The following is a 23,903-nucleotide window of genomic DNA, read 5'->3' on the forward strand; positions in this document are numbered from 1 at the left end:
ATTTTTTTTTTTACATCCTACTTTATTTGTTTGGCTGCTCTGGGTCTTTTTGTGGTGTGCAGGCTCTTCATTGTGCTGTGTGGGCTTCTCTGATTGTAGTGCGCGGGCTCAGCTGGCTGGCAGCATATGGGATCTTAGTTCCTCCAGCAGGGATAGAACCTGTGTCCCCTGCTTTGGAAGCTGAATTCCTAACCACTAGACCCAGTCCCAAAGCCAAAATTTTTGATGAAACTGAAAATCATTTAGTAACTCTGCTTGTTTTTAAAAAATTTAATTAGAGTATATTTGCTTTATAGTGTTGAGTTAGTTTCCACTGTACAGCAGAGTCATTCAGCCACAAATGTGTATGTCTCCTCTGCCTTGGATTTCCTTCCCATTTAGGTCACCACAGAGCACTGAGTAGAGTTCCCTGTGCTATATAGTCGGTTCCCATTAGTTATCTATTTTATGCATGCTGCTGCTGCTGCTGCTAAGTCACTTCAGTCGTGTCCGACTCTGTGTGACCTCATAGACGGCAGCCCACCAGGCTCCCTCGTCCCTGGGATTCTCCAGGCAAGAACACTGGAGTGGGTTGCCATTTCCTTCTCCAGTGTGTGAAAGTGAAAAGTGAAAGTGAAGTTGCTCAGTCAGCAGTGTGTATATATGACTTCCTGGTGGTGCAGTGGGAAGGAATCTGCCTGCCATGCTAGAGACACAGGAGACGCAAATTCAGTCCCTGGTTCGAGAAGATCCCCTGGCATAGGAAAAGGCAACCCACTCCAATATTCTAGCCTGGAGAATCCCATGGACAGAGAAGCCTGGTGGCCTACAGTCCACGAGGTCACAGAGTCAGACACAACTGAGCACACACACACAGTGTGTATATGCCAGTCCTGGTCTCCCTGTCCACCCTACCCAGTAAGTCTGTGTTTTAAATATAGCATTTAATTAGAATATTTATCATTATAATGTTATTATAATAATAAGATACCAGAATCTTATCAATCAAGAAACTTTTACATGGGGCAAACATGGACTTTTTACAAATTCTCAGTTACTAGAAGTAGAAAAATTTTTTCTCTTTTTTTCAGCCTGAAAGAAGCCTTCTTTTATATTGACCATTGAAAAAATTTTTTACAGTTTGAAGCAGGTAGATATAGGGCAGATAAAGTACTCTTGTGTTGTATAATTTGGAAGACAACCATTCAGAGCATCTGTTGATAAGCTGATGTCAGTGCACAACTCACAACAGAAGAAAAACAGTTTATAAGCAGCTGTTATGTTGAACAGTTATTTATGTTAGGAAACGTAAAAAAATCCACTGCTAGCAAATATAGGATATATGTATATTTGTTAGTTTAAATTGGTATCTTTTGGGAAAACAGGTTGCTTGCTTGCATGTGTGCTCAGTCGTGTCTGACTCTTTGTGACCCCATGTCTGTTTCTGTTTTGTGAGTGAGTGTATTTGTCTTGTTTTAGATTCCATGTATAAGTGACTTATATAATATTTGTCTTTTTCTGACCTACTTCATTTGGGATGATAATCTCTAGTTGTATCCACGTTGCTGCAAATGGTGTGATCCTTTTTGATGGCTGAGCAGAGTCCGTTGTGTATATATACCACCTCTTTATCAGTTGATCTGTCTGTGAACTTTTAGATTGCTCTGTGTCTTGGCTGTTATAAACAGTGCTGCTATGAATATTGGTATGCTTGTGTCCTTTTGAATTAGTTTTCTCTGGATGTCTGCCCAGGAGTAGGATTGATGGACCATGATGTAACTCTCAGTGTGCATGCTCAGTCGGATCCCACTCTGTGCGACCCCATGGACTGTAGCCCACCAGGCTCCTCTGTCCATGGGATTCCCTAGGCAGGAATACTGGAGTGGGTTGCCATTTCCTTCTCCAGGGATCTTCCCAACCCAGGGATCGAACCCATGTCTCCTGCATTAGCAAGTGGATTCTTGACCATTGAGCCACTTTGGAAGCCCAGTGTAACTTTTATTCTTAGCATTTTAAGGAACTTCCATACTATTTTCCATAGTGGCTACACAACTTATATTCCCATCAACAGTATAGGAGGGTTCTCTTTTCTCCACACCATCTCCAGCATTTATTATTTGTAGACTCATGGCCATTCTGAACAGTGTGGGATGTTACTTCATTATAGTTTTGATTTGTATTTCTCTAATAATTAGCAAAGAAGCATCTTTTCATGGGCCTTTTGGCTATCTGTATGTTTTCTTTGTAGAGATGTCTGCTTAGGTCTTCTGCCTAATTTTTTGATTGTGTTATTTGTTTTTCTTTTCTTACTGAGTTGTATGAGCTGTTTATGTATTTTGGAAATTGTCATTAGTTACATCATTTGTGAAGATTTTCTCCCAGTCTGTAGGTTGTCTTTTTGTTCATTTATAGTTTAGTTCCCTGGTGGCTCAGCTGGTAAAGAATCCGCCTGCAATGTGGGAGACCTGGGTTCGATCCCTGGGTTGGGAAGATCCCCTGGAGAAGGGAAAGGCTACCCACTCCAGTATTCTGGCCTGGAGAATTCCATAGACTGCCTAGTCTATGGGGTCACAAAGAGTCGGACATGACTGAGTGACTTTCACTTCACTCACTTCACTTGCTGTGCAAAAGCATATAAGTTTGATTAGATCCCCTTTGTTTATATTTCTATAGCTTTGAAACACTGACATATGAAAACATTGCTACTATTTATGTCAAAGAATATTTTACCTATGTTCTCTTCTAAGAGTTTTATGGTATCATATCTTAATATTTAAGTCTTTAAGGCCATTTTGAGTTTATTTTTGGGTAGGCTCTGAGGGAATGTTCTAACTTTACTGATTTTTATATGTGGCTGTCAGCTTTCCCAACATCACTTGCTGAAGAGACTGTCTTTTCTCCATTGCATATTCTTTCCTCCTTTGTTACATTTAAGACTTTAATCTATTTTGAATTTATTTTTGTGTATGGTGTGGGAAAATGGTCCAGTTTCACTTTTTTGCATTTAGCTGTTTAGTTTTTCCAACACCATTTACTAAAGAGGCAGTCTTTTCCCATTGTGTGTTCTTGCGTCCCTTGTCATAGATTAGTTGCCCATATAAATGTGAGTTTATTTCTGGGTTCTATTCTATTACATTGATCTATGTGTCTTCTTTTGTGCTGGTACCATACTGTGGTTACTGTAGCTTTGTAGTATATTTTTAAATTAGAGTGCATGGTACCTCCAGCTTTGTTCTTCTTTCTTAAGATTGTTTGACTGTTGGGTTCTTTTTTTGTTTCCCTACAAATTACAGAATTTTTCTAGTTCTATGAAAAGCACCATTGGAATTTGATAGGGAATCCCAGGGTCGGCAGAGCCTGGTTGGCTGCCGTTTATGGGGTCGCATGGAGTCGGACACGACTGAAGCGACTTAGCAGCAGCAGCAGCAGCATTAAGTATATAGATTGCTTTGGATATAGTATAGTCATTTTAACAGTATTAATTCCCCTAATCCACCCTAATCCATGAGCACAGTCTATCTCTCCCTTTCTTTCATCAATATCTTAGAGTTTTCAGAGTATGAGTCTGTTACCTCTTTGGTTTGATTTATTCCTAGGTATTTTATTCTTTGCAGTTATAAATGTGATTGTTTTCTTAATTTCTTTTGTAGTTTGTTGTTAAGTATATAAAAATACATCAGGTTTCTGTATTTTTGTATATTTGTATTCTGGAGCTTTACTGAATTCATATGAGTTCTCATAGTTTTTGGTAATGCCTCTAGGATTTTCTATTTATTGTATCATGTCACCTGCAAACAGTGACAGTTTAACTTCTTTTCTAGTCTGGATTCCTTTTCTTTCTTTTTCTTGTCTGTTTTCTGTGGTGAGGACTTCCAGTATTGTGTTGAATAAATGTGGCAAGTGTGACACCTGTCTTGTGTCTGATCTTAGAGAAAATGCATCAGCTTTTCACCATTGAGTATGATGTTAGATATGGGTTTGTCATATGTATGTGTGTGTGCTAAGTAGTTTCAGTTGTGTCTGACTCTTTATGACCCCATGGACTATAGCCCACCAGGCTCCTCTGTCCATGGGATCCTCAGGCAGGAATAGTGGAGTGGGTTGCCATGCCCTCCTCCAGGGTGGGTTTGTTTTATATGACATTTATTATGTTGAAATACGTTTCCTTTGTATCTACTTTGTTTAGTTTATCATAAGTTGATGTTGAATTTTGTCAAAAACTTTTTCTGTATCTGTTGAGATATTCATACGATTTTTATTCTTCAGTGTGTTAGTGTGGTGTATCATGTTGATGGATTTGTGGGTATTGAACCATCCTTGCATTCCTGGGATAAATCCCATTTGATCATGGTGTGTGGTCTTTCAATATATTGTTGAATTTGGTGTGCTTGTATTTTTACATCTGTGTTCATCAGTGATCTTGGCCTGAACTTTTATTTGTGGTGTGTTTGGTTTTCGTGTCAGGCTGATGCTGGCCTTATAGAATGAGTTCAAAATGTTCCTTCCTCTTTAACTTCTTAGAATAATTTGAGAAAGACAGGTTTGTTAGTTCAGTAGTTCAGTTCAGCTCAGTCGTGTCTGACTCTTTGCGACCCCATGAACTGCAACATGCTGAGCTTCCCTGTCCATCACCAACTCCCTGAGCCTGCTGAAGCTCATGTCTATCGAGTCGGTGATGCCATCCAACCATCTCATCCTCTGTCATCCCCTCTTCTCCTCCTGCCTTCTGTCTTGCTCAGCCTCAGGGTCTTTTCCAGTGAGTTAGTTCTTCACATCAGGTGGCCAAAGTATTGGAGTTTCAGCTTCAGCATCAGTCCTTCCAATGAATATTCAGGACTGATTTCTTTTAGGATGGACTGGTTGGATCTTCTTGCAGTCCAAGGGACTCTCAAGAGTCTTCTCCAGCACCACAGTTCACAAACATCAATTGTTTGGTGTTCAGCCTTCTTTATGGTCCAACTCTCACATCCATATATAACTACTGGAAAAACCATAGCTTTGACTAGACGGATCTTTGTTGGCAAAGTAATGTCTCTGCTTTTCAATGTGCTGTCTAGGTTGGTCATAGCTTTTCTTTCAAGGAACAAATATCTTTTAATTTCACAACTGCAGTCACCATCTGCAGTGATTTTGGAGCCCCCAAAAATAAAGTCTGTCACTGTTTCCATTGTTTCCCCATCTATTTGCCATGAAGTGATGGGACTGGATGCCATGATCTTTGTTTTTTGAATGTTGAGTTTTAAGCCAACTTTTTCACTCTCCCCTTTCACTTTCATCAAGAGGCTCCTTGTTGCTCTTTGCTTTCTGCCATGAGGGTGGTGTCATCTGCATATCTGAGGTCACTGATATTTCTCCCGGCAATCTTGATTCCAGCTTGTGCTTTATCCAGCCTAGCATTTCTCATAATGTACTCATTACATATAAGTTAAATAAGCAGGGTGACAGTATACAGGCTTGATGTACTCCTTTCCCAACTTGGAACCAGTCCGTTGTTCCATGTCTGGTTTTAACTGTTGCTTCTTGACCTGCATACAGTTTTCTCAGGAGGCAGGTTAGGTGGTCTGGTATTCCCATGTCTTTAAGGATTTTCCATAGTTTGCCGTGATCCACATAGTCAAAGGCTTTGGTGTAGTCAATAAAGCAGAACTAGATGTTTTTCTGGAACTCTCTTGCTTTTTAAATGATCCAACGGATGTTGGCAATTTGAGCTCCAGTTCCTCTGCCTTTTCTAAATCCAACTTGAACATCTGGAAGTTCTTGGTTCACGTACTGTTGAAGCCTGGCTTGGAGAATTTTAAGCATCACTTGACTAGCGTGTGAGATGAGTGCAATTGTGCAGTAGTTTGAGCATGCTTTGGCATTGCCTTCCTTTGGAATTGGAATGAAAACTGACCTTTTCCAGTCCTGTGGCCACTGCTGAGTTTTCCGAATTTGCTGGCATACGGAGTGCAGCACTTTAACAGCATCATCTTTTATGTTTTTTAATTATTCTCTAAATTTTGGTAGAATTCACCTGTGAGGTCATCTGGTCCTGGATTTTTATTACTTATGAGTTTTTTGATTTGAATCATTTTCATTTCTGGTAAATGGTTCATTGATATTTTTTATTTTATCCTGATTCAGTCTTGGGAGACTATGTTTATCAGGATTTATCCATTTTTTTCTGAATTGTCCATTTTATTGGTATATCATTGTTCATAGTAAACTCTTATTCTTTTTATTTCTGCAATATCAATTGTAACTTCTCTTTGATTTCTGATTTTATTTATTTGGGTCCTCTTTGATGATGAGTCTGTCTAAAGGCTTAACAGTTTTGTTTATTTTTTCAAAGAACCAGCTCTTAGTTTCACTGACCTTTTTTCTTTTTTCAGTCTCTGTATCCTTTCTTCCTTCTTTTTTTGTTTGTTTGTACCTTGCAGCTTGCAGGATCTTAGTTCCCCAACAGAGATTAAACCTGTGCCCCCCTGCAGTGGAAGCACAGAGTCCTAACCAACTGGACCTCCCAGGAATTTCTTGTATCATTTATTTCTATTCTGACCTTTATTGTTTCTTCTCTTAACTTTGGATTTTTTTCTTCTTTTTCTAGGTCCTTCAGCTGTAAGGTTAGATTGTTTATTTGGAATTTTTCTTATTCCTGAGTTAGGCTTCTCTTGCTCTTAACTTCTTAGAACTGCTTTTGCCTCATCCCATGGATTTTAGATAATTATATTAACATTTTCATTTGTCTCCAATTATTTTTTCAGATCTCCTTTTTGAGTTCACTGGTGGTGACCAGTTGCTTGTATAGTAGCTTGTTGTTTAGACTCTTATGTGTTTTTTGCAGTTTATTTCTTATAGTGGGTTTCTAGTCTTTTACTGTTGTGATTGGAAAAGCTGCCTAATAATTCAGTCTTAAATTTCTTTATTTGAAATTGAAGTATAATTGATTTACAGGATTGTGCTAATTTCTGCTGTACAGAAAAGTGACTCAGTTATACACACATACATGCTTTTTTTTTTCAATATTGTTTTCCATTATGGTTTATCCCAGGAGACTGGATATAGTTCTGTGAGCTATACAGTAAGCCTTTGTTTATCTGTTTTAAATGTAATAACTTGCATCTACTAACTCCAGACTCCCAGTTCATCCCTTTCCCCCCCTCTCTCCCCTTTGGCAACCACAAGAGTGTTCTCTGTGTCTCTGTAATTAGGTTCATTTGTGCCGTATTTTAGATTCCACATGTAAGTGATAGCATATGATATTTGTGTTCCTCTTTCTGACTTGCTTCACTTAGTGTCATAATCTCTAGTTGCACCTCAAGCCTTAGTTGCTTGAGGCTTGTTTTGTAGCCTAGCATGTCATCATCTTAAAGAATGTTCCATCTTCACTTGAAACAAATGTGTATCTCTGCTGTTTTTGGATGGAATGTTGTCTGTGTATCTGTTAGGTTCGTTTAGTCACATGTATCATTAAGGCCAGTGTCTCCTTACTGGTTTTCTGTCTAGATGATCTGTCCATTGATGTAAGTGGAGTGTTAAAGGCCTCTACTATTATCGTGTTGTCAGTTTCTGCCTTTATGTTCTTTAGTATTTTCTTATGTACTTAGTAGGTGCTTCTATGTTGGGTACATAGACATTTATATATACAGTTGTTATATCTCCTTGTTGACTTGATCCCTGTAGCATATAATATGCTTTTTTGTCTCTTTTTGCTTTTGTCTGACATTAGGTATTGCTCTTTTTGTTTGCATTTGTATGGAATGCCTTTCTTCTCTCCCCTTATTTTCAGTCAGTGTGTGTCTTTAGATCTGAAGTAAGTCTCTTTTAGGCAGCATATATGTGGGTTTTGGGTTTTTTTTAATCCATTCAGCCACTCTTGTGTCTCTTAATTGGAGCTTTTAGTCCATTTGCTTTTGAAGTAATTATTGATAGGTATATATGTATTGCTGTTTTGTTGATTGTTTTGAAGGGGGGGTTGTAGTTCTTTTTTGATTGTTTTCTTTTGCTCCCTTCCCCTGCAATTTGATGACTACCTTTAGTGTTATGTTTGGATTCCTTTTCTTTCTGTGTATCTATTATTGATTTTTGGGTTTTGGTAACCACCAGATTCATTCATATTTGACAGCCTATATATATATGATCGGAGTTTCCCAGGTGGCACTAGTGGTAAAGAACCCGCTCCACCTACCAGTACATAAGACATAAGAGACCTGGGTTCAATCACTGGGTCATGAAGATCCCCTGGAGGAGGGCATGGCAACCCACTCTGATATTCTTGCCTGGAAAATCCCATGAACAGAGGGGCCTGCAGGGCTACAGTTCATAGGGTCGCAAAGAGTAAGACATGACTAAAGCAACTTAGTATGGTGCAACAGCACATATATGTGGTTATTTTAAATTGATGATTTCTTAAGTTTGAATGCATTCTGAGTGCTGTCTATTTTTACTGTCCTTGCCCCCTACATCTCATGTTTTTGTGGTCATAGTTTGTGTTTTTGTTCTGTTTATCCCTTAACTGCTTATGTGGCTATAGATGGTTGTACTGCTTTTGTCTTTTAGTCTTTCTGCTCGCTTTATCAGTTGCTGATCTGCTGCCTATAGTGTACGATCACCTTTACCAGTGAGGTTCTTCCCTTCATAAGTTTCATATTTCTAGATGTGGTTCTTTGTTTTCTACTTAGAGAAGTCCCTTTAATATTTCTCGTAAAGCTCTTTTAGTGATGCTGAACTCTTAACTTTTGCTTGTCTAGAAGGTTCTTCAACTTTTCTCCCAATCTGAAGGATAGCCTTTCTTGGTAGAGGGTTGTTGGTTGAAGGTTTTTTCCTTTTATCACTTTGAATATATGGTGCCATTCCCTTTTGGCCTGACATTTCAGTTCTGCTGAAAAGTCAGTGATAGCTTTATGGTAGCTCCCTTGTGGATAACTAGTTGCTTTTCCCTTGTTGCTTTTAAAATTCTTTTTCTTTAATTTTTGCCACTTTAATTATATTTTCTCTTCATGTGAACTGCTTTCTTGTTTGGGACTCTGTGCTTCTTGGACCTGGATGTGTTTCTTTCCCCAGGTTAGGGACATTTTCAGCTATGATTTCTTCACATATGTGGTTGTTAGTATGCTTGATATTGTCCAGAGATATCTTAAACTATACTCTTTTTTTGTTATCTCTTCAGCTTGAGTGATTACTACTCTTTGCCAGATTGCTGATCTGTTCCTTTATATCATCTAATTTGTTTTTCCTTCTAGTATATTTTCAATTTCAGTTTTGTATTCTTTAGCTCTGTTTGGTTCTTCTTCATATTTTCTAACTACTGAAATTTTATGTTCATTCATTCTTCTGAGTTTGGTGAGCATCTCTATGTTCATCGCCTTGAGCTTTTTATCCAGTAGATTGCTTATCTCCATTTGTTCTTTTTTTTTTTTGCTGTAATTTGACTAGATTTTAATTGTATTCTTTGAAGTATGGGAACATCTTATAAATTAGTGGGAAAATCTTTTTTAAACCTCTATTTTGGAAGAATGTTCTTTTTCTGAGGTTCTGTCTTGTACCTCTGTTGAGAACATATTCCTCTGTCTCCTCACTGTGCTCTGTTCACTGTATTTATTTCTGTGTGTTAGGTAGATGTCAAGGTAGGTAGGTTGTTTATGTTTCCCATCTTGGAGAAGTGGCCTTATTAGACCTTAATAGACCTGCTCTGGGGCCCAGGCAGCACATGCCCTTCTGGTCACCAGAACTTCTTACTCTGGGGATGTTCCCTCTGTGGGCTGTGTACATCCTTCTGTTGTGGTGAGACTGATGACCGTAGGAGCGCTGGAAGGCAGGGCTGGCTGTCAGGTCGTGCCTCGCGTGGTGACTGCAGGCCCAGTTGAGAGAAGGGTGGCCTTCCTGTGAAGTTGACCGCATGACCCAGGGACTCAGGGCTGTTTCTGGCCCATTGGACGAGTCCCTGTGTGGCTCTCTTCTGGAAAGCCAGGGGCTTGTGCCGGCCAGCAGGTGGGCAGGGCAGGGATGCCAGCACTAATAGACCAGAGGAAAGATTCCAGAATAATGTGTTCCAGTGCCCCTGTTACTGGGGGTAGAACAGATTCCCCAAAATAGCTGGCCCAGGCTCCTTTCAAACTACTACCTCTCTGTTGAGACTTAGAACATGTGACATCTTACATGTCTTAAGAGCTGAATCTTATTCCTGTATCTCTCCAATTCTCCTGAACATAAGCTCTGCTGGTTTTTCAAAGCTATATATTCTAGGGGCTTTTCTTTCCAGCTCAGGATCCCCAGGCTGGGGAGCCCCATTTGGGCCTCCCACTCCTCACTCCTTGGAAAGAACCGCTGTGCTTGTGATAGCCCTTCCATTTGTGGTTTGCCAGCATAGGGGTATGGGTCTCCACCTCTCCTACCCATCTCGTGTGGTTCCTTCTTTATGTCTTCAGTTGTGGAAAATCTTCTCTGCTAGTGTTCAGGTAGGTCAGTCTCATAGATAGTTGCTCTGTAAGTAGTTGTAATTGTTGGTGTGTCCATGGAGGAGATGAGTTCAGGGTCTTCCCACTTCACCATCTTGGCCACCCCCCCCCCCATTCTTGAAATTTTATCTCAATTCTCTATTTGATTTGTTTTTATTTCTCTATTTTCACTGACAGTACCTAAGAATTGAAGAGTAAGTAAGAAAAATGCCAAAAATTATTTTTCTTTTTTTTCAAAGACCTCTGTGTTAGTGACTCCTACCTATTACTAGTCATTGAACTGTTTGAAAGGATATGTTAATGAAACTAGTTCTCCCAGCAAAGCAAAGAATATATAGGGATCCTCTGATGACCTTTTCTGACAAACTAGATGATGAAATTTGATAGCATTCTGTGAGATTTTGGTCCAGTTTAGCTCTCATAACCATTCATCTTTACCATCCTTCTGTAAAAATATGTTAATTTAGGACAAGGACTTAAGGAAAACACAAATAAAAATTTTGAATTCCCCAAGGATTATAAAAGGTAGTTGTGTCGTGTGGGAGGAAACCAGTTTTAGGACATCCTCATCCTTTTCTTGAGTTTTAAGATATTCTTGGACCTCACTTTTTGGAAGTGCAGAGTGTACGGATGGAGAAGGAAATGGCAACCCACTCCAGGATTCTTGCCTAGAGAATCCTGTGGACAGAGGAGCCTGGTGGCCTGCTGTCCATAGGGTCGCACAGAGTCGGACACGACTGAAGCAACTTAGCATGCATGCATGCCTTGGAGAAGGAAATGGCAACCTACTCCAGTATTCTTGCCTGGAGAATCCCAGGGACAGAGGAGCCTGGTGGACTGCCATCTGTGGGGTCGCACAGAGTTGGACATGACTGAAGTGACTTAGCAGCAGTAGAGTATACGAAAGGAAGGAAGTAGGGTGAGGAGATTAGAGTAATAATTTGAAATATGTATATATGTCTGATGTAGACCCTGGGCCTTTCTTTTATCTTAATGGATATTTATCTAACATTCGAGACTGACAATTTTAAAAAGCAGTACCTATTTCTATTTTGCTCATTTTCCTCTACAGGTGTTGTCCTATAAACAATAATAATAGAATAAATATAATATTGGAAACTGCTTTTCTTTTAAGCATATATAGATCAGGAAATTTTTTGGCTGTAGTTTACAGTGGTCTTTAAAGTTCCTCATAGCTTTTCAGGAACTTGCTCTTGTTATTGTCCTTGGTGAGTTTGTGTTGCTGGAAATACATATAGTTTAGCATGCTGTGAATGTTTAGCCAGTCTTCAAACTGAATTTGTGCTACTCTTAAAAACATGTGTTTAGGATGCTCTCGTATTTTATAAAATAACAGCAGAACATATGACTTCACCTCATCGTGTTGCCCTAAGGTAGAAAGAAAACTAGAGTGTGTTACAAACTAGAGGAAGATAACTGCTTCTTCTAAAGTTAAAATAATAGCTATGTTCATTTGTCCTAGGGTATGGCCAACATGCATGTATAATAAATAATGAAAGGCTCATGCCAGTACAGTTGGAAGTTCAGAATAAAGAGATGTAATTGACTCATCTGTACTATTTTCTGTATTATCAAACCGACTCTATAAAGTATTTTAGCAAAACTTCAGTTCTGATATATTAGGTACATTTAGATCTTTAAATCCCTGCTTTAATTAGTGCTAATTCTTTATGTCATGTATGTTGACTTAATAATTGACTCAAAGTTCAAAAAGAAAATTTAGGTTTAGTTGTATTCTCTAGGGCTGCACTGTTCTGCCAGCTCCATGTGGCTACTGAACACTTTAAATGTAGCTAGGATATTTTACCTAGTTGAGTATAAACTATACTCAGTTTTGAAGACTTGGTACAGAAAATCCATATGAAGTATTTGTAAAAATTTTTATATTGATGAAATGTCATCTTTATAGATAATTAACAATATTTTGTAAGTACTGGGTTAGGTAAAGTAGCAAAATGAATTTCACCAGCTTCTTTTTACCTTTTTAATGACCCTACTAGGTAATTTTTAAAGCATATATATATACATATATATATATAATTTGCATTTTATTTTTGACAGCATTGTTCTAGGCTCTCACATGGTTGAAACTATGTGATGAGGACCTGGATTGGGGCAGTTAAGAAAATGATACTAGATAAGGAGAGAAAATTGGGATCAATTTCAAACACAATCTATAGCCTCAGTAATTGATTCCGTGGAGTGGTTAAGGAGATGTCAAAGACTTTTGATTTGGATAAGTGGATGGCAAGATCATTAAGAAAGGGAACATAATAAGAGGAAAAGGCAATAGAGATAATAGCTGTTGTTATTTTGCTGAACATATGTTTTCACTAATTCATTGAAACATTTAGGGTTAAAAATTAAAAGATGGTTATATTTAAGATTCTTCTCTCCTGTTGCCACCTCTTTACAGAATTTGAATTCAGAAGATCAGAAAACATCCAATACTGAACATATAAGCTGCAGTGAGGGAGAAGATTTTGCAAATGTGAAAAAGAAGGCCAAAATAGACATTCATTACAAAAATAGTCCCCCCAAACATACTGTTCCAGTTAGTGCAAAGACTGTAGAATCTCCTCTTAATGAAAACATGTATAATTCGGCTTCATTTAAAGATGAGAAAATCATAGACAGTGATAGTGAGCCTGAAGAAGGTGAAATTACAGACTCTCAGACCGAGGATAGTTACGATGAAGATGTTAGCAGTGAAGACAGTGCGACTGCGGAAGACACTGAAGATGAAGGTGAGTCAGTAGCCATTATTTTATGGTCATTGTAACAGTGCAGCACAGTAGTTAAAGGCGTGGGTAGCCCATATATTTGCCAAAAAGTGCGCTGACTGTTTGAAAGAGACGATTTTAATAACATTATTAAGAATTATAACTTTGGTTATATTTACTGTAGGGTGTGAATAAATGACTACTACTTGCATCCTAAAGTTTAATTGCATTGAATGGCCTACTCAGTAGAACAAAAAACCAAGTTACCTACTCTTTCCTAAAGTCTGTACTAAGTCTATTTTAATGGGTTAGATATTTATTGTCCACTTTTGTAGTTGAGGGAGGGAAGGCAGTTGCCTTTAAAGAGTAGGCCGTGAATTGAGCTACATACGTATTATGGTAAATGTGATTTTTTTTTTTTTTTACTTGAGGCTATAATAATGTACTTTTAAAACTCAGAATGTTATATTAGTGTGTACAAGCTTATTTTGTTCTTAATGGAATTTCCTCTCATTTTTTTCTTAAAAGAGTAGACTCGGTTTTTCTAACTTAAAAAATGCTTTTTTTGGGGAGCGTATTTTCAAATACCAATACCTTAAAAAAGAGAGAGTTGATTATTTTGTAATTGTGATAGCTGGTGTATATCTTTAGGTTGATTATTTTAAATTGCTAATGTTGGTAAAACTTACTTATTGTGTATGTCATATAGCAGAATTTGAGAAGGTTGTTTTAAACAGAAGGAAGATTTTTGATCAATTTATTTTAACTTTATGTATGCCTTCTACTATTCCCTGGACATTTGTTATTTTTGAATTAATACTTACCCATTTCTTTCTTTGTCAGATGAAGAAAAAATCTGGCCCCCATGTATTAGAGTAATTGTAATTAGATCACCTGTGTTGCAGACAGGATCACTTTTTATTATTACAGCTGTAAATCCTGCTACAATTGGAAGGTAAAAATGTTTACCATTATCATATTCTGTTTATTTTTCTTATTCCAATTATCATTAAATATGTGTGGTACTTGAGAATAGACAAAAAATGATATCCTTGTTCTTCCCTCTCTCACTTAGAAAATATTCTGACCTTTTGTCACATGCTTTTGGAAGTCAATTTGCAGATATAACTTTGTTGTCCCTAAAGCGGTCTGCCTATGTAAAGAGATAAAATCTTGGGGATACCTTCCACAGAGATTTCATCATTTTCTTACCTTTGGTTTTACTTTTATTAGGCTTAAGTTACTTACTTAAACCCAGTATGACCCCTTCTTTGATCCTTTTCCTTTACCCCTATGTAACTCAAACCAGCTTGGTAGAGAAGTAGGTTTTAACCATGAGTACGATAATTTTCTTTCTTCCAAAGTGGAAAGATAATATATCTTTAATTCAGGTTTTATACAGTATCTTAATTTTAGATTCTTAGAGAATAGTATGTTCCTTTTACACGTAGTAATAGGAGTGGAAACATAGTCAACAGATCTGGACTGACATTACTACAAAGGATATTTTTTCCTACTGGATGTTTACTAGCCTGTGACAGATGTACCAAAACAGGGGTCCCCAACCCCTGGACCTGTTAGGAATCGGGCTGCACAGCAGGAGATGAGCACTGGGTGAGCGAGGAAAACTTCATCTTATTTACAGCTGCGCCTCATCACTCGCAACACACTTCAGATGTCACTGTTCCCCGTCACCTCCAGATGGGACGATGTAATTGCAGAAAGCCAAGCTCAGGACTCCCACTGGTTTTACATCATGGTGAATTGTATAATTATTTCATTGTGTATCACAATATAATAATAATAGAAATAAAGTGCACAATATTTTTAAATTTTTTCTGTGGAAAAACTGTCTTCCACGAAACTGGTTTCTGGTGCCAAAAAGGTTGGGGACCTCTACAGTTACCTTATGAAAGAGTTAAGGTAATTCTGGGACCTATTTTCAAACGTGAAATTTAGAGTAACATTACGGAAACCGGGTTTAGTCTGATAGAGAGACTTGCATCCTAACATTATCTTTTAAAGCAAGTCAGTCAGTTCAGTCGCTCAGTTGTGTCCGACTCTTTGCAACCCCATGAATCACAGCGCGCCAGGTCTTCCTGTCCATCACCAACTCCCGGAATTCACCCAGACTCATATGCATCGAGTTGGTTATGCCATCCAGCCATCTCATCCTCTGTCGTCCCCTTCTCCTCCTGCCCCCAATCCCCCCCAGCATCAGAGTCTTTTCCAATGAGTCAACTCTTCGCATGAGGTGGCCAAAGTATTGGAGTTTCAGCTTTTGCATCAGTCCTTCCAGTGAACACCCAGGACTGATCTCCTTTAGAATGGACTGGTTGGAGCCAGTCCTTGCAGTCCAAGGGACTCTCAAGAGTCCTCTCCAGCACCACAGTTCAAAAGCATCAATTCTTTGGCGCTCAGCTTTCTTCACAGTCCAACTCTCACATCCATCCATGACCACTGGAAAAACCATAGCCTTGACTAGACAGACCGTTGTCGGCAAAGTATTGTCTCTGCTATTTAATATGCTGTCTAGGTTGGTCATAACTTTCCTTCCAAGGAGTCAGCGTCTTTTAATTTCATGGCTGCAGTCAGCATCTGCAATGATTTTGGAGCCCAAAAATATAAAGTCTGACACTGTTTTCATTTCTATTTCCCATGAAGTGATGGGACCAGATGTCATGATCTTAGTTTTCTGAATGTTGAGCTTTAAGCCAACTTTTTCACTCTCCTCTTTCACTTTCATCAAGAAGCTTTTTAGTTCCTCTTCACTTTCTGCCATAAGGGTGGTGACATCTGCATATCTGAGGTTATTGATATTTTTCCCAGACATCTTGATTCCAGCTTGTGCTTCTTCCAACCCAGCGTTCCTCATGATGTACTCTGCATATAAGTTAAATAAGCAGGGTGACAATATACAACCTTGACGTACTCCTTTTCCTATTTGGAACCAGTCTGTTGTTCCATGTCCAGTTCTAACGTTGATTCCTGACCTGCATACAGGTTTCTCAAGAGGCAGATCAGGTGGTCTGGTATTCCCATCTCTTTCAGAATTTTCCATAGTTTATTGTGATCCACACAGTCAAAGGCTTTGGCATAGTCAATAAAGCAGAAATAGATGTTTTTCTGGAACTCTCTTGCTTTTGCCATGATCCAGCGGATGTTGGCAATTTGATCTCTGGTTCCTCTGCCTTTTCTAAAACCAGCTTGAACATCTGGAAGTTCACAGTTCACGTATTAAGCCTGGCTTGGAGAATTTTAGCATTACTCTACTAGCGTGTGTGATGAGTGCAATTGTGCGGTAGTTTTGAGCATTCTTTGGGATTGCCTTTCTTAGGGATTGGAATGAAAACTGACCTTTTCCAGTCCTGTGGCCACTGCTGAGTTTTCCAAATTTGCTGGCATATTGAGTTTTTGCTTTTAAAGCAAAATTATCTTTAAAAAAATTCTTTAAATATGGCATTTAAATATGCTTCAAAAAGTATTAAAGGCATTTTAATTTTACTTAACTCTGCAGAGAAAAAGATATGGAGCATACTCTCCGAATCCCTGAAGTTGGTGTCAGTAAGGTAAGTTCTTTGATTTTTAAGATACAGCCCCCTCAATGTGACTTTGTAAGTCATTATGGCAGAAAGCTTAGGGTTTTTCAGATGAAAAAGAAAGGTTAATAGTCAATATAGTAATGGTAATGAAAGTAATGCAGGTTGTTTATTCCATTGCTTGAGAAAAAAAATTCTCCATCAAAATTTGGATGAACTAAAATAATGTTTAGTTTTTAACAGTCTGGAGCAGGAGTAGAAAATGTAGACTAAGTATTAAAGTAATATCTGTTTAGCAAATATTTATTGAGTGAAGTCAATATGCTGGGTATTGTGGCAGTTCTAAAATAAATCATATGTGGATTCAGGCTACTTTAGTGCATAGTTACTTTGAGTCCATAGTATTTTTCAACTCAAGAATACTACCACTCAAGGCTCTTTCTAGTTGATTTTACAGCTTTTCCTAGTTGATTTTCTAATGGTTTCAGGAAAAAGAGCAGTTTGGGTTTTTCAAAACAAACAAAAAGAACAGTTGCAGCTGAAGTTATAATATTTAGCTATCAGAAGTCTCGTTTATCTTTTTTCTTTCCTGTTTTCTGTGGTTTTCCCCCTTCCCTTTTATAACTGTTATTTTTTTTTACTTTTCATCAACCCCATTTTGTTTCTATTTAATGGATTATAATATGATTCTAAACTATATATTTTTGTGATTTTTGTCTTTTTGGAATGAAATTCGTTTTTTCATTATTAGTTGAAAGTCTGATTATTTTACTTTGTTTGGATTCACTCAGAGGGAAGGAAGTCCTTGTAATCTTAATTCAGACCAAATTATCTTCCTTTTTTACCTTCTCATGATCGTTGATTTTTTTGCCTCCAAAGAAAATCCTGTCTATAACTTAATTAACAGAGACGTCCTTCTACTTCAGTCTGAAATGTAGGTAGTTCTCTGGTGGCATTTCTGCTTTTCCTTTCTTTGAAACAAACATGTCCACTGGTGGGATAGGTAATTTGTTAGTTGTGTGAAATCAGTTTGACAGTATATATCATACATATCCAGATATAGGAAAAGGTTAAACTCAAAAAACTCCAACATATTTCATATTAATATTAGGAGAAAAACAGAAACTAATATTTAACCAGTGGATAGGAGAGGACTTTCTAAGTTTAAAAAAGAAAATCACAGAAGATCATGTAATTTTGAATAAGTTTGAAATTCTTTATATTAAGAAATAAATTCAAATGGCAGTCAAGATAATCAGTTCAGTTCAGTTCAGTCGCTCAGTCGTGTCCGACTCTCTGCGACCCCATGAATCACAGCACGCCAGGCCTCCCTGTCCATCACCAACTCCCGGAGTTCACTCAAACTCATGTCCATAGAGTCAGTGATGCCATCCAGCCATCTCATTCTCCGTCGTCCCCTTCTCCTCCCGCCCCCAACCTTTCCCAGCATCAGAGTCTTTTCCAGTGAGTCAACTCGTCGCATGAGATGGCCAAAGTATTGCAGTTTCAGCTTTAGAATCAGTCCTTCCAATGAACACCCAGGATCGTTCTCCCTTAGAATGGACTGGTTGGATCTCCTTGCGATACAAGGGACTCTCAAGAGTCTTCTCCAACACCACAGTTCAAAAGCATCAATTCTTCGGCGATCAGCTTTCTTCACAGTCCAACTCTCACATCCGTACATGACCACGGCAAAACCATAGCCTTGACTAGACGGACCTTTGTTGGCAAGATAATCAGATCTGGTAAAATATATATCCCTTGTATTTTAAAAGCTCATACAAACTCATTCTTTTAAACCCCACTATGATACCAACAGGTAAATGAGTGAAGGACATAGATAAGTAATTCACAGTAGAGGAAATATGCTTAACTTGCGAAAACCATTCAATATTTGTAGTAATTCAAGAAATACAGTTGAGACCAAAGTGTCAGTTTTCATTCATCCTGTTTATTAAATATCATTCCTCTTGAGAGCATAATTTAGAAAGGTCTTTGGAATAAGGTTTCCAGTTGTAAGATTTGAAATTATTTAAAGTCTTTGATATAATTTTTCTAAACAACCCAATTGAAAGAAATGTATGAAGGACATGAAGAGAAAATTTACAGAAGATGAAACCCAAATGGCTAATAAATATAAGAAAAGATTTCAGCCTCACCTGTAATTGGGAAAATGCAAATTAAAACCACAGTAATGAAATTTAATTTCACACTTGATATGCTTGCAAAAGCTAAAAATTCTGACAATACAAAGTGTTATTTAAAACTATAGATCAACGGGAATTCTTATAGACTGATGTTGAGTGTATAAATTGGTCCAGCCACTTTGGAAAATGATATGTGTGTGCTTAGTCATGTCTGACTTTTTGCAACTCCATGGACTGTAACCCACCAGGCTCCTCTGTCCATGGGATTAGCCCAGCAGCAATATTGGAGTGGGTTGCCATTTCCTACTCCAAGGGATCTTCCTGACCCAGTGGTCAAACTTGTAGCTCCTGCATTGGTAGATGGATTCTTTACTGCTTGAGTCACCTGTGAAGCCTGGAAAATCGTATGGCAGTATCTAATAAAGTTTGTTTGCATGTATATGGCTTAGCAGTTTCATTCCTAAGTGTATACCCCCAGAGAAACCCTTGTATTGTCCACAGGAAGAGTGCATGGACAGGGTTGTTCATAGAAGCATTTTGAAAAATAGTAAAACCTTGGGGAAAAACCTGGCTGTTGTCATTAGAAGAATATGTATTATAGCTTATGGTACAGCCACAACTGTACTACAGCTAGATGGTATTAAGTCAAAGATGCAAGATAAAGGAGGTAAATACTGTTAGTGTACATTTGTCAAAGCTCATTAGACTGTTGGAGAAGGAAATGGTAACCCACTCTAGTACTCTTGTCTGGAAAATCCCCTGGATGGAGGAGTCCAGTAGGCTGCAGTCCATGGGATCATGCAGAGTCCAACACATCTGAGCGACTTCCCTTTCACTTTTCACTTTCATGCGTTGGAGAAGGAAATAGCAACCCCCTCCAGTGTTCTTGCCTGGAGAATCCCAGGGATGGAGGAGCCTCTGGTGGGCTGTGTCTGTGGGATCGCACAGAGTCGGATGTGACTGAAGCGACTTAGCAGCAGCAGCAGCATCAGACTGTACATTTAAGACCTATGAATTTCCTGCCTATAAATTATATCTCAATGAAAAATTCATACAGTGTGATTCCTGATTATATTAAGTTCCAAACAAAGCAAAGTGAACATATAATTTTTATGACTGTATACATACATGGTGAAAGTATAAAGAGATGCATCATGATTAAATAAACATCAAACCTCTGAAAGGAAGGGTGGGGAGATAGATAGGGTGAGGTGCACATCGATGAATAATAATTTATTTTCTTTTAAGTATCTAAGGCAAATGTAGCAAATTGTATTGAAGCTGGGTCATGGGTAGACATTTTTCAATATATTCTTTTACATATTTGAAACATTTTATAATAAGTATATTTAAAATTTTTAAAAATTTTATTGAGATACAGTCTCTATACGGTATACAGTTTACCTTTTGAAAGTACATGATTCACAGGTTTTTAGTGTATTCACAGTTGTGTAACCATCGCTACAGTCAATTTTAGAGCATTTTCATCACCATGAAAAGAAGTATCATACTCAATAGTCCTTCCCCATTCCTTCCTCACCTCCCACAGCCCTAGGCAACTGCCAGTTTACTTTCCGTTTCTGTGGATTTGCCTGTTCTTCACATTTCATGTAAATGGAATCGTATGTTAATAATACAGTATGTAGTCTTTTGTAACTAGCCTGTGCACTTAGCTTGTCTTCAGGATTCATCCATGTTGTAGCAGTATCAGTACTTCATTTATTTTTATTGCCAGATAATACTCCATTGTTCAGACACACTGTAGTATTTTGTTTATCTGTTCATCAACTGTTAGACATTTGAATTGTTTCCATTTTTTGGTTATTAAGAGTAATGCTGCTAAGTTTGTTTGGAAGTGTAGTTTTCATTTCTCTTGATACTTACCTTGGAGTAGAATTGTTGAATCATATGGTAACTCTCTGTTTAACATTTTGAGGAACTGTCAAACTTCCCCACAAAGCAGCTGCATCATTTTATGTAACCACCATCTGCGTATTGTTTATGGAATTTTAAATTAAATATTTTTGCAGTTCTATATCCAGTTAAATGTACATGTATTGAGTATGTGCCCAATATATGTGAGGCACTATATTATATACTAAGTGGTAAGCAAATTGTCAACTAAGTGTAAGCAATAATTGTAAGCAGTTCCGTGGCATTCACATATTCAGTTGTATAGTTTAAGTGTTATATAAACAAAGTGCTGTGGAGCAGGAGGGAGTGATTAGTCCTGAGAATTGAAAATTTGGAAACTCTGAGAAGCTGACCTTGGGTATTTCAAATCACCTTTATATTAAAAATTTTTAATGATGTGAGCAACTATATTAGGTGAAAAATTATTTCAAACTATATATAATAATCTCAAGAATATTATAAAAGTAGAAAAGATAGGACATATACTAAGTTATTAATGGTAATTATAGCTGGGATTACAAGTGGGTGACTTTTTCTCCTGCAGCCTTCTTACTTCTACCAGAAGCATTGTAATTCTTTTGTATTCAGAAAAAAAATGTATTAATAATACAAGTTAAATCATCAGAGTCCACTGCATTTTATCATGGAGAAATTATCTGTGGTTTAAAAAGGTATAATAATTTATAATTACCTGGTTTCTTTTTTTAAGTTTCATGCAGAAATTTATTTTGACCATGACTTACAAAGTTATGTCCTTGTGGATCAAGGCAGTCAGAATGGTACAGTTGTTAATGGAAAACAGATTCTTCAGGTGAGTGTATATTTATTAATTAAATACTTGCATATTCTTTTAAAAAACTGAACTGAAATATTTTATCCCTCAGGGCATAGTTATCATAGTGATTATATATATCATTTAGTTCAGATTGGTATTCAGGCCCAGATGTATTAATGTGGAAGAAAATTCTTAAGAGCTGAAAAATATATACAGTAAGTAGATACTTAACTGTTAGGGTTTGCCTTCTAATTATGTATCTATACCTTATTTTTAGAGATAAATGCATTTTAAAGCCATGCAAAGGAAGTTATTCTTACAGCAATTTTAGGGGCCATCCTTTTTTGCGTGTTTTTTGGTTTTTTAAGCTGTTTTAACAGAAGTGTTAAATTGGAAAACTCCTTGAAAGCAGGGGCTATATCTGTTCAGTTAACTCTTCTATCCCTAACATGGAGCAGAGTGCATAGCACCTAACAAGATAATATGTGGAAGGAGGGTAGGGAGGGAGGTCTTAGTTAAGGATCAAAATTATCAAGAGAAGGAAAAAAGGAAATATGATGCAGTTTATCTCCTTAATATGTCATCTTTTTGACTGTGATGAAGTTTGGGTTGGATATTTCTCTTGATAGCATTGGGTATGGAGATGGGGAGATAGTGGATTTTGATAATATAAAAATTAGAAGTTGCTCAGTTCATCTGTCTTCTCCACTAATAGAATATTACGTATCACCCTCATGTTGTGGAAATGTGTATGTATGCATATGTCTGTCTGTCTCACTGAGAACCATCTCAAAATTTTTTGTTATAATCTGACGTTATTTACAGTAACCATAAGATAAATAATCATATGTAACTCTTGAATTTATTTTTTGTTATTTTTTTCCCCTTTAGCCCAAAACGAAATGTGACCCTTACGTACTTGAGCATGGGGATGAAGTGAAAATTGGAGAGACTGTGCTGTCGTTTCATATTCACCCCGGCAGCGATACCTGTGATGGCTGTGAACCAGGGCAGGTTAGAGCTCACCTTCGTCTTGACAAGAAGGATGAACTTTTTGGTATGTGAACCGTACTGTTTATGTGTGCGATAACGTTCTAATTCACCAAAGTATTCTAAAAAATGTATAGTAGCTACCAGCTTCATATCTAATTGATAAAATACTCTATGGAGATGGATTTATATTTCAGTGAATACTATCAGATGAGGCTAAAAAAATAACATGTTTTGAAATGTGAGACTTAAGTAGCAGATTATGATTGTAGTTGATTTTTCTATGTAATAGTTTAGTTGTACTGTTTGACCAGGAATGATAATTGATAGCTCTACTGTTGCTAATCCAGTCTGTAAGCTTTTAATCTTTTCAATTATTTATTTCTTTGGCCATGCCAGGTCTTAGTTGTGGCACGTGGGGTCTGAGGTGTGGAACACAGGCCCTTTCTTGCTGTATGCAGGATGTAGGTCCCTGACCAGGGAGTGAACCTAGGTCCCCTGTATTGGGAGCACAGAGTCTCAACCACTGAACTACCAGGGAAGTCCCAAGTCTGTAGGGCTTTGAAGCAGCACTGCAGCGGTAGCTAAATGTCCTTCAGAGGAGTAATTGTGACAGAGTTAAATAAAGATTTGTTTAGTGTTAGCCACTAAGCTGTGCCCGGCTCTTTTGCAACCCCACGGACTATAGCCCACCAGGCTCCTCTGGCCATGGGATTCTCCAGGCAAGAATACTGAAGTGGGTTGCCATTTCTTTCTCCAAAGGATCTTCCAGACCCAGGGATTGAACCCGCCTCTCCTACACTGGCAGGTGGATTCTTTACCACTGAGCTACCTGGGAAACCCAAGGTTTCTCTTTAACATTTATTTACTGTTATAAAAAGTAATCCACAGTTAAACTTTGATGTAAAATAGTAACACAGAAAATAATAGGCTAAAGTATTAAGATTTATTGGTTGATATGTCTGCCTTCCTGATTATAGTTTGTTGATGTATTATCTGTGTACATACTGTTATTTTCTATAATAGTACTGTAAAAGATTGCTATTTTGTTAAAACTTTCTTATCTAAGGCTTTAAAAATTGAAAGAGATACTCTGAACTAGTAATTTTCCTTACATTATTTTTTCCTCTTAATGCTAACTAAATATGTTCATTATATATTTTTTTGTTTTCCTATATACTACATTATGAAAATGAGTAGGGCACATTACATGACTCGTGAATTCTGTGTTTTTTCTTTTGCATTCACAATATTTCTACATCTGGGATACTATTACAGTAATCATACTGAAAAATTAATATGTTCAGTATTTAGCATCTAAACTGTAACATTCTTATACTCTTTGGGGTTTGATTTACTTTCCAATTAGATATAATTAC

General features: G+C 37.6%; 1 protein-coding gene across 1 annotated transcript in view; it reads left to right on the forward strand.

Moving 5' to 3' along the window:
• Nucleotides 1-23,903, forward strand: part of AGGF1 (angiogenic factor with G-patch and FHA domains 1) — a 55,325-nt gene that overhangs the window by 10,173 nt on the left and 21,249 nt on the right. Inside the window, exons 6-10 of the mRNA XM_055435802.2 lie at nt 12,853-13,183; nt 14,003-14,114; nt 16,677-16,728; nt 21,469-21,570; nt 22,426-22,591. Of these exons, the coding sequence (XP_055291777.2) occupies nt 12,853-13,183; nt 14,003-14,114; nt 16,677-16,728; nt 21,469-21,570; nt 22,426-22,591 (763 nt within the window). The remainder of the gene's footprint in view (nt 1-12,852; nt 13,184-14,002; nt 14,115-16,676; nt 16,729-21,468; nt 21,571-22,425; nt 22,592-23,903) is intronic.

This window comes from Moschus berezovskii, chromosome 9 (genome assembly GCF_049115385.1).
Source record: "Moschus berezovskii isolate FMDL1 chromosome 9, NW_MosBer_1.0, whole genome shotgun sequence".
Taxonomy (NCBI): domain Eukaryota; kingdom Metazoa; phylum Chordata; class Mammalia; order Artiodactyla; family Moschidae; genus Moschus; species Moschus berezovskii.